The 12083-nt window shown below is 37.1% G+C and overlaps 1 protein-coding gene across 1 annotated transcript in view; it reads right to left on the bottom strand.

Annotated features, from left to right (window-relative positions):
- The window catches only part of LOC106883896 (NAD(+) hydrolase sarm1), a 125880-nt gene that overhangs the window by 12002 nt on the left and 101795 nt on the right, over positions 1-12083 (bottom strand). Inside the window, exons 3-5 of the mRNA XM_052976646.1 lie at positions 11863-11916; positions 5049-5111; positions 1380-1504 (exon numbers count right to left, since the gene is read on the bottom strand). Coding sequence (XP_052832606.1) covers positions 1380-1504; positions 5049-5111; positions 11863-11916 — 242 coding nt within the window. The remainder of the gene's footprint in view (positions 1-1379; positions 1505-5048; positions 5112-11862; positions 11917-12083) is intronic.

Genomic DNA, 12083 nt, shown 5'->3' with positions numbered 1-12083 from the left:
ACACACACACACACACACACACACACATGTGCCTGTTTGTTGTGTGTGTTTGCCAGGGCAGGGTGCGAACGTCCTCAGCAGATCAAGAAAAATTAGTTACAGTTGTAGGAGAACACGGCCAGGTTATGTTGGCACGTGTAATTGATGATAACGAGAAAAGGAGTGATGAAGACGAAAACGAGGACGCATATGTCAATTAGTTTACACCAGAATTTGTGAACAACAGCCCAGCCTCATTGGCTACACAATTTCCAATGGGCCAATCATTGGCTGGTCGACTAAAATTTATGACAAGGAACTTTCTGTAACTCATCATCATCGTTATTTAAAGTCTGTTTTCCATGCTGGCATGGATTAGATGGTTTGGCCAGAGCTGGTCAGCTGGAGAGCTTCCCAACTTGGTTTCTATGGCTGGATGTCCTTCCTAACACCAACCACTTTACAATGTGTTTTGGGTGTCTTTCACACATCTCTGGAACAGGTGCCCTTTTACATGTCACTGGCACAAGTGCCTTTTGTGTGCCACTAGCACAGGTGCTCTTTATGATTTATCAGCACAAGTACCCATTACATGTCACTGGCATGGGTGCCTTGCATGTGTTGCTCACATGGATGCCTTTTACACTTCACTGGCACTGGTGCCTCCTATGGTTCACTAGTGCAGGTGCCTTTTACATGTCGCCAGCATGGGTGCCTCTCCCGTGGCACTGGCATGAGTGCCTTTTATGACAAAGATGACAAAGGCAATGATGGTGATGTTGATGATGATGATGACGATGATGATGGTGGTGGTGGTGGCGAAGATAGTGATGTTGATTGCTAACGATAAGGATGACAATAATGATGTGATCGGCAGTTATTACAATTAGTGCAAAACTGATTAGTAAGATTAGCTGTAATGGATGTGTGTGTGTGTGTGCATATGTGTGATGTGTGTGTGTGTGTGTGATTCAGTTTTATTTCTAGATTTCGTGCTAATACAAAAAGAGCCAGTTTCTAATCTAGATTCAAGGTATTTGTGCATTTTTGTGTGCATATGTGCAATATTTGAGTCAGCATGTGCAGATTTTCATGCATGTATTTACTGCATGTATTCTTACACACTCTCTGAGTGGTTGGCGTTAGGAAGGGCATCCAGCTGTAGAAACTGTGCCAAATTTAGATTGGAGCCTGGTGTTGCCATCCGGTTTCACCAGTCCTCAGTCAAATCGTCCAACCCATGCTAGCATGGAAAGCGGACGTTAAACGATGATGATGATGATGATGATGATGACAGCAAAGATGTGACAAGATAATGGAGATGATGACGACGATGATAATGACGGCAGCAATGACGACAGTGATGATGATAATGATGCTGTCGTTCTCTTTAGGCTTACCTTTTTCGGGTGATGCTGGGAGTCATCTTAATGCTGTCTTGAAGGTCATACTCAGAGATGACCAACAGAAGGTCACCGTCCACTCGGCAGTCTTCAAAGCGGTCTGCATATTCAGTAAACCCTATCTGTCCAATGCAAAGACAGAAAGAAAAATAAATGAAGGACGTATACATGCAAATACATATGCACACACACACACACACACACACACACATGTAGTAATTTATATCACATATATATACATATATATCCACCTCTGCTATTTCAGCCTTTGCTACAGCAACTATCTCCGGAAAATTCCCACAAGGATTATTTACACGGATACTTACTACTGGAATGAAGCTACACTCCAAGTACTGTTCTTTCTTTCTTCTTTCAGCGCATCACACTCACTCTCACTTCCTACTATAACTCTCTGCTTAGAGATATAATAATCGATTCCTTTACTATCTCTGTCTCCGATGAAGGGAAGCATTGGATCTTCCCTGAAACAGCTGTAAGACTCTATCCATAAAATATATTTCTAACTTTACCATTGTTCTCTTTATCCTTTTATATATTTATACATATATATACATATATATATAAAAAATTAAAAACGTAAAAATAAAAACAGAACACAAAGGATTCCGCGCTACACGTGTTTCAAGCTTTATAGTCGTTGCATCATTATATTGGTATATAATTGATAGACAGGATGGTATAAAGCTATCTTCAGCCACAAATATATTCTTTCCCAGGTATTATATCACAAAGAAGAAGTCACCAAGAAAAAAATAAAAGAGGGGTTAATGATTATGAATTTGAATAATTAAGGTAATTGGTAGAAGGTGCCAGGCAGTGGAAGAGAACCCAAAACTATATGGTCTTGTAATGAAACCACACAGTCATGCCTGTATCAGTAAACTCCATTAAATATATGAATTTGTAAGGATTAACTTTAGCTCTTTAGTGTTAAAACCAGTCAAATCCAGCTCAGTTATCGTTCCTATTTTATGCTTGAACTGGTCAGATCTGGCCTCTCATTTCTACCTCATAATGTTCTAAAAATAAACAATCAAATCATTGAAATCTCAAAGCTATGAGATAATCCATGATTGATTCAAAACATTGTGAATAAATAAACATATTTGATAGAGTAATCTGAATGTTAAAGGGTTAATGAAGCCCTAATGCTTTTAACCTTCTGTAACTCTTGTCATACTTCAAGCCAACAGGGTGTCTCTATGTGGTCAGTCGACATACTAGAAACACCAACTAAATCTCTTTCAACTCACATACTCTATCACTTTGGTAAAAAATATAAACAAAACAAAACAGAAAAGGACATATATATACACACACACATATATATATATATATATATATATATATATATATATATATATTATATAATATCTGAAATGCATACACTGTAACTGAAAAAAAAAAATTGATGCAATGGTCATGGGTGGAATGAGTTTGATTATAGATAATCTCTTTGATCAGGAGATGAACCACTAACTCATTAATCACAATCATGATAAAGCTGGCAAATGCTGTACATACACAGAGCATTTATTATCATTATTATTACTATTACTATTATCATTATCATTATTATTATCATTATTATTATTATTATTATTGTGGTGGTGGTGGTGGTGCAGGTGATGGCTGCACGTTCAGTGCACTTGCCAGAATGACTGCAGCTCGCTTTGATTATCCATGATCTAACATCTGTTTGTGTCATTGTTTGTTGCGTTGCGTTGCCAAGGAAGTGGCCGGTTATGGACGAAATGAATTTTTAACACGGCTTTCATGGATGCTTGAATATTTTGTTTCTTTTACACTCTCATGTTATTAAGTGGGGGGGAGGGTGGAGTGGAGGGGGGAGGCGAGAGAAGAGGAGAGGAGCAAAAGTTAACAACGCACTAATGTATTCTGTTACCACATTGCTGTACATGTTGGAAGTATGCGAAAAAACTTGCAAAGTGAACAGGTGCGATCGGTGTAAAACAGAAATTTGCTTCCACCTCTGTAATGTCAAAAGGCTAAGTTCTTTTGCATGCACAGAGTGATATCATACTGGAAATAAAATGACTATCAATTATGCAGTGATATTTGTAAGGAAAAACACATGACTGATATATATATATATATATATATGGTAATAATAATAAAATGATAATAATCCATAGATGTAATTTATAAATATTTAATGCATCGCTCACTACACATGTTTCCACAAATCACAGGTTTCTTATGATCATAGTCCATATTCCTGGGATCATTTATATTTATAAATTCCAGTGCAACACCATAAAACTGCTATTGCTAGTTGTTATCATTAGGCTGTAACTGGCATAATAGAATTGGAGCTTTTATATACATACTCAAAAACGTTTCTCATAAATGAACTTACAAGATATATAGAAATATATATATATATATATATATATATACACATATAGTAATTCCCAAAAAAGAACAACAAACACAAAAAACACAACAACGTGAGGACGTGGTACCAAGCAACGCTCTTCTTCAGAAACAGAGGAAAGTCCAATAGAAAGGAAGACGGAGGAAGAAAATGGCCAACAATTCACAGCATTAGGAAGGGCATCCAGCCGTAGAAACTTTGCCAGAGCATATTGGAGCCTGATGCAGCCTTCTGGCTCGCCAGTCCTCAGTCAAAACCGTCCAACCCATGCCAGCATGGAAAGTGGATGTTAAACGACGATGATGATGATGATGATATATATATATTGTATATATAATATTATATATATGTGATATATATATAACATACAGCTATCTATATTATATCTTACGATCATGATACTGACACCCTTTCCACTAAGCCACACGCCTCTACTCTATATGTATATACTAGCTTAAAAACTGTACTCCATGCAGACTTACAAGCTAGCTCCTGTGGAGGGCTAATTGCGACTGTGGCCCAAAACTAAAGAGAGCTAAATAGTATGGCTATAATACATCTATAATGACTATATGCCTCTGTGTGTTTGGTCAGAGGTTAAGGATGGATGAGAATTTATTCTGCGATGCAATCATTCTATTGTTCCTGTCCCAAAGTTGAATTCCAACAGTTGGACATTTTATCCCAAAGATCTTATCTTGACGTAAAATTAACGAAGCAAATGTCATTTATATCCCCCTTGCTCTCTGATGTCATCTGACAAATGCCAACCAAAATGGTGTGAATCAGCCAAGCTTTACCTGCTAGAAATAGCAACCGAAATGCTTTTAAATCAGATCTCAATGCTGGATGTTCAAGAACTAAATGAAGGGCAGATATTCGATCCTGGGGGTCATCCTGATTCCAAAAAAGGTAAGATATAAATATCTGTTGAGCAAATGTAGACTGAGATACAGGGGTCCTAGATGGATGGACAGACAGAATTTTGTGTTTATTATTATAGATTAAATAGACACGGTTGTTTCTAAGTTAAATGGCGTGAGGTTACAGACTCAGCACAATGCCAGGATACAAGCTTGTTATGCATTGGCGCCTTGACCAAAAGAGAAAAAACAAAGTCTGTGATCCTATCAATGAAACCAGCTGCTAATTCCTTGAAAGGGCAGCTTGTTTAGTCCTGAATAGCTGATAACAATTGACAGTTACATTAGAGAGGACTGTCTGGAAATTAACCATCATAAGGTTACAGACATAACACAGCGCCAGAATACAAACTGGTTATGCTTTAGTGCTTTCGCAGAGCCAACAGTCTGCAAAAAAAAAAAAAAAATAATAATAATAATCAATCAACTGAGCAAGATGCCAGCTCTTTAGATCACGATTGGGTCAGTTGAATAACAAAAAACAAAAAAACACAACACATTACACAACACAAGACTAAACAGAGAATTAAACCTTTTCTAAAAGAATAAAACCTATTTATTTCCTTTTTTTTAAAAATTTTTATTTGCTGTAATAAAAAATTCGTTTGTGTGAAACAAGTTATTCTTAGACGGTGATTTCATTCAAGAAATGAAAAGCTAAATTGTTCCTAATGGAAACCCGGTATTAAACCTGATAAGATTCAGTTAGCATTGGCTGAACTTGATTAAACAAGTCGTAGCACCTCAATGCCGGACACACACAGTTTTTCTTTCTCTCTACTTCTTTTTCTCTTTCCTCCTTCTTCCAAACTATTTATAAAACCATCAATAAACTGGATTTCTTGGTGCATGCATCACACTGTTTACTTCAATATATTGTTTTTGTATTTTTGGTTTTTGTATTTTTATATTTGCTGTTTTTCTTTGTGTCTTTTGCTGTGTTTTTTTTTTTCTTCCCTCGAAATGAACTGAATATGTACGGAAACCTTACATATTACAATAGATATATTTGCAAGTTCAATCCAAACCCAAGGATGTCTATATATGTGTGTATGTATGTGTGGAGAGAGAGACAGACAGACAGACAGGTGTTGTGTGTAAAAGTACAATGTCTAAAGACAACAGAAGTGTAATGTAGAAATGCAAATAAAAGTACTTTAGAGCAGGGGTTTTCAAACTGCCTCTACTCTATATGTATATACTAGCTTAAAAACTGCACTCCATGCAGACTTACAAGCTAGCTCCTGTGGAGGGCTAATTGCGACTGTGGCCCAAAACTAAAGAGAGCTAAATAGTATGGCTATAATACATCTATAATGACTATATGCCTCTGTGTGTTTGGTCAGAGGTTAAGGATGATGAGAATTTATTCTGCGATGCAATCATTCTATTGTTCCTGTCCCAAAGTTGAATTCCAAACTGCTTTAGAGAACAAGGACGGAGAAATGGAGTCATTGAAAAGTTGTGAGCCAATGAAGGAGCTTCTGTGTGATTGTCCCACATGCTAGAAATAACAGCCAAATTGCTCTTCAATCACATTCTCCATCATGGTCTTAAGATGTTTACCGAAAAGGTGAGGTGGTCACTGCTGGGATACCCTTGATTGTATGTCTGCTGTATCACGTTTAACCCCCAGCTCAAACAACAACAACAACAGGAACAATAACAACAGCACTAACAACAACAACAACAACAACAACAAAAGCAGTTAATAGTCTAATCGATACATAATGCTCTAGTCACACACACACACACACATATGCATGTATGGGTGTGTATATATATATATATATATATATATATATGTGTGTATGTATATATATTAGTATATATATGTATGTGTACACACACACACATATATATATATACACACACATATACATACATGCACACATACATATATATGTATGGATGTGTGCATGTGTGGGTACATATGTGTGTGTGTGCACGAGTGGGTGTATATATACATATACACACACCCACACATATCCATCCATGTCACTGAGTTTGTTTTCTTATTATTAATAGATTTTCCCCCTATCTCTGCTCCTCACCCCGCCACCCACACACAACCTTGCTATCTATTCTATACTTTTACTTCTGTTTTGTTTTTCCAATGGTGGCCTTGGTTACTACAAGCTTTTCCTTCCACTGCTCTCTCTCTCTCTCTCTCTCTCTCTTTCTCTCTTCATTATTTGCTCACCTCAACACTCTGACCTAAATCATTTCGTACACCATTTGCTTAATATCTTCTATCTAATGCTCTAAGATTCTTGTAACAATGAGAGAGGGAGAAAGAGAGAGAGAGAGAGGACTCTAAAACTATAATTCTCTAGATGTCTCTCAATGTTTTTCAACTGGGGTCCATATGGTTCTTGGTAGTCCATATGGCCCTTGGGAGTTCATATGGTTCTTGGTGGTCCACATGGCTCTTGGTGGTCCATATGGCTCTTGGTAGTCCATACGGCCCTTATTAGTTTTTGCAAGCTGGCAGAAGTGTTAGCACACCAGGCAAAATGCTTAGCGGTATTTCGTCTGTCTTTATGTTCTGAGTTCAAATTGCACTGAGATCAACTTTGCCTTTCATCCTCTTGGGGTCGATAAATTAAGTACCAGTTGTGTACTGAGGTCGATCTAATCGACAGGCCCTCTCCTTAAAAATTTCAGGCCTTGTGCCTAGAGTAAGTAAGAATATTAAGGCAGTGAGTTTGCATTCTGAGTTCAAATGCTGCTGGGGTCGAAAATGCCTTTCATCTTTCCAGGCTCAATAAATTAAGTCTTCGTTGAAGTCTGGGGTCGATTTAATTGGCTTACGCCTCCCCTAAAATTGCTGGCCTTGTGCCAAGATTTGAAACCAATATTTCCCCAGCCAGGGCTGGACATGTTTCCACAGAAGACTGGTAACAAAAGACCCTCACTTATATGAAGGAGACATATGTTTTTACAACAACCGCAGGATGCCAAGACAAAAAGACGCAGTCAAAACTCCCTCACAGTTATCTCCATTACTGGAAAATTGAAGATAATATTTTCCATTGACTAACATGGTTCTATCTAGCTCCCTTCACTGCATAAGTAGTTTTAGTTACCTTTTTAAAGCTCTATCCATTAAATACGCCATCACTACCTTGTCTGCTTGATTACTTCTAGTTCTGCTTTTTTTATGCTCCATGTATTTAACAATCCATACACTCATAACCTGCCCCCCCCCTGCCAAACCTTGATAGCTAGCTAGCTACCTGCCTATCACTCTATCTTCTCCCGACCTACCTCCCTGCATACATAAATATATACATATATATACATATGATATCTCGCTAGAGTTATAAAAATCCCCACGTAATGATATATTATGACTGAGTTATCTATCTGTTTACTTGCCTTTCTGTTGAAATGTCTATCTGTCAGTACATACCAACCTACATATCTACCTATATATATATATATACACATACATACACACACATATATAAATGCACATCTATCTCTCTCTCTCTCTCTCTCTCTCTATATATATATATATATATGTATATATATATATTTTCATACACACACATCATACATACATACATATATATATATATATATATATATATATATATATATATATATATATATATATATATATATATATATATATATATATATATATACACAACTATTTACTTCAAGTTCGATGTTTCAATGATCCATTCATTAAACATGTTACCTAAATTCACTGCAGCAGACTTCAAACTCAAAATTCTTTTCATTGGATGACTGCATCGAATTATCTAATTGGAATGGCTTTCTATGTACATGTATGCTCTCCATCTGTCTGCAATAGCCAGACAGAACACCAACAGCATAATGGAACTTATTTCATTATCTCTGGAACGATGACGGACAGCTTAGTCAGCAGAATTTAAATTCAGAATTGTAAAATACCCAATTTAGGTCTGGCAAGAATCAATGCAGGCTATTCTGGTAATTAATGAGTTTAATCTTAATAACCCCCCCACTTGGGGACAGGTTAAAAGAAAAAAGTTACCATATCAATTTATACAGAATAAACATAAAAAGTTTAAAAAATGCACATGAGATGTAATGTTATACTAAATAAGCAGCATCACTGCCCCATCTCCATGTGCGAGAATGACTTAGGCGAGAGAGAACACATCTTTTTATAAACATAGCAGAAAAAAACCTGCATCTTGAAGACTGGCCTTTCCTCTTCAGAAGTCAAGAAATCCTTCAGGCCCCTGCCCTATCTCTATCCTCCACCAGCACCACCACCATGACAACCACTGTTGCTGCCACCGCCACCACCACCTCCACCACTGCTATCAGTGTCCTTACTGCCAGCATCAGCACCACCACCATACTACCTACTGCCACTACCCCTCAACAGAGCTCAGGTGACACCTACAAAAGAGTGTTGACCTCTACATGTGGGATGGTGCAGCTGCTACACTCATAGGTTATACTTGACCTTATCTAGAGAAAGGGCACTTGACCGACTGGCATCAAGTCACTCACAAACATTTCTTCTGTCCCTGGTTAAACAGACGTGTCCACTCTCTGCCTTTTGCCACTGTGAGTATAATGGCCCCTACTTCTTTGAACTGTCTGGTCTAGTTCCTAGTTCTATATCCACTTGGGCAATCTTGTAAGCTAGTGATATCTATAGAACGCTCATCTTTTCAAAAAAGGTAAATAACTGCTTCTAAGTGTGCACTAAATTCACCTCAGTTTGTATCTAATTTCTTGTGGATCAAGTTCCCATAAAAAATTATAAAAAAACTTAACACAGACTTCTCATGAATGGAAGGAGGAGGTGGGTAGGTGAGACAGATTTTGAAGGTGAAATTAACACAAATGTTTGTACCGTTAAGGAACAAGGAAATTAAATATAGAATGATTTGTATTGTGTGTGTGTGTGTGTAATATACACCCAGATATATATTCACATACATGTATGCCTACACATATTCATATCTATACATACATACATACATACATATGTATATATATATATATACACATATATGTGTGTGTGTATATATATATAAATATATATATGTATTTCTGTATGTATGTGTATATATATATATATATATATATATATATATATATATATACACACATATATATATATATATTGGGTCATCCCATAAATAATGGAGTTTTTTCAATTGCATGAACTAAAAGTCGGAGGGAGATGGGATAAACTACCTGCATCAACTTGCTACAAAAGCAGGTAGTAATTTTATCTTGAGCTTATTCTTAGTGCAAGTTTTGAAGAGTTCAGTTTGATTTTAAAAGTTATTTTTTCAAAGATATAATGGAAGTGACAAAGGAGCATATTCAGCATATTTTGCTTTATGAGTTCAATAAAGGCAACAACGCAATGGAAAGTGTGAGGAATATTAATGCAATATATGGGGTTCGAACAATAAGCATAAGCCAATGTCAACAATGATTCCAGAAATTCTGAGCCAGAAACTATAGCCTAGAAGACAAGCCACATTCTGGAAGATCTGTAGAGCTCAACAAGGATGTCCTGCAAACCCCGGTGGAATAAAATGCCATGGTAACTGTTGAGGAAGTAACAGAGAAGCTTGGATTTGGTCATTCAACCTTTCATTGACACCTGTGTGCCATAGGAAAAGTCATCAAATTGGGTCAATGGGTTCTTCGCAAACTTTCCTAGTCTAATAATGCGCAGAGAGTAGATGTGTGCTCTTCTTTGCTGTCACATCTCACAAATGAACCTTTTTTTGGACCGAATAGTGACTGGTGACGAAAAATGGGTTCTGTAAAAAATGTCAAGCACCGAAGACAGGGGGCAGGGAAAGGAGAAACACTGGCACCCCAGACTAAAAAGGGTCTTCACCAATGTAAGGTATTATCTGTTTGGTGGGATATGAAAGGCTTAGTCCACTTTGAACTTTTAAACCCAAACCAAAAGGATAACAAAAGAGATCCACTGTGAGTAGCTTGAGTGGCTTAAGCCAGCGCTAGAAGAAAAGCTACCATCTTTGGTTTCAAGACGAAAGCTTTTCTTCCATGAGGATAATGCTTGGCCACATACAGTGAGGATGACATTCCAAAGGCCGGAGCAGTTTGAATGGGAAACAATGCTCCATCCACCATATTCACTGGACATTGCCTCATCTGATTATCATTTATTCCACAGTCTTCAAAATCATTTGGATGGAAAGAATATGAATTCTTTAGACAAGGTCTGAACAGTACTGGAGGAGTATTTTTCATCAAGGACAAGTGAATTTTGGAAGAGGGGCCTTGCAAGTCTACCAGATGGATGGAAGAACATTGTAGAAAATGAAGGAGAGTATATTTTAGATTAAAAAAGAACTTTGTTTATCTTAATTTTGAAAAATAAGAGAAGTATAAAAAACACCACATTATTTACGGGATGACCCTATATATATTGTCTATTCTCATATTATGTGACTCTTTTCCATAACAATCTAACCTTTCCTTACATGGAAAGAACAGTTATAATACGATAAAGATATAGGAGTGGAATGTTAAACTGGATTCTGAGTTGAAAAACTATAGTAAAATGCATTGTACCAAAGCATACTACTCAACACTCGCACACACACACACACACACACACACACACAGTATGTGCATTTATGTAGGTCATGTGTGAGTATGCGTGTGTGTGTGTACAATACAACCAATACAACAAGCAAGAGATAAATCATCTGATAAATATAGTAGAGATGTAAATATAAAGGGGTACTGTGTGAGGAAGGAGAGATTGTCAGTGAGACAGAGATAAACACACACACACACACACACACAAACACACGAGAGAATGGGTGTGTGGGGTGTGGGTGTGGGGGTAAAAATGGTGTTGGTGTTGGTGGAGAGGAAAACAGGGAAGAAGCCTGAATGTGTGAAAGTTAAGTTAATTCATAAATTATCAGAGGGCCGAAATGTGTGAATTAACAAGTCGAAGCCATAAAGGTAGGGTTTGAGGATAAAAAAACAAAGAACTATATTTAGATCACTTTCCAATATTTAATGACTTTCCGCGGAGGATGGTGGGGGGTGGGGGGGGTGATGGCAGTGTCTGTGAGTGTGAGTGTGTGTATATGTGTGCGTGCGTGTATGTGTGTTTTACCATAGAATATAAATAACGAGAATCAGGAGAATTTGGAAACATGAAACTAAAAAACTACAAAGAAACATAAATCTAATTAGGTATGAAAAGAACAGCTATAATAATAATAATAATAATAATAATAATAATAATAATAATAATAATAATAATCCTTTCTACTATAGGCAGAAGGCCTGAAACTTAGGGGAGGGATAGTCAATTGCGTTGGCCCCCCCCCCAGT

This window comes from Octopus bimaculoides, chromosome 25 (genome assembly GCF_001194135.2).
Source record: "Octopus bimaculoides isolate UCB-OBI-ISO-001 chromosome 25, ASM119413v2, whole genome shotgun sequence".
Classification (NCBI taxonomy): Eukaryota; Metazoa; Mollusca; class Cephalopoda; order Octopoda; family Octopodidae; genus Octopus; species Octopus bimaculoides.
The sequence above is the reverse complement of the archived record's forward strand: the minus strand, read 5'-3'. Positions and strand labels throughout refer to the sequence as shown.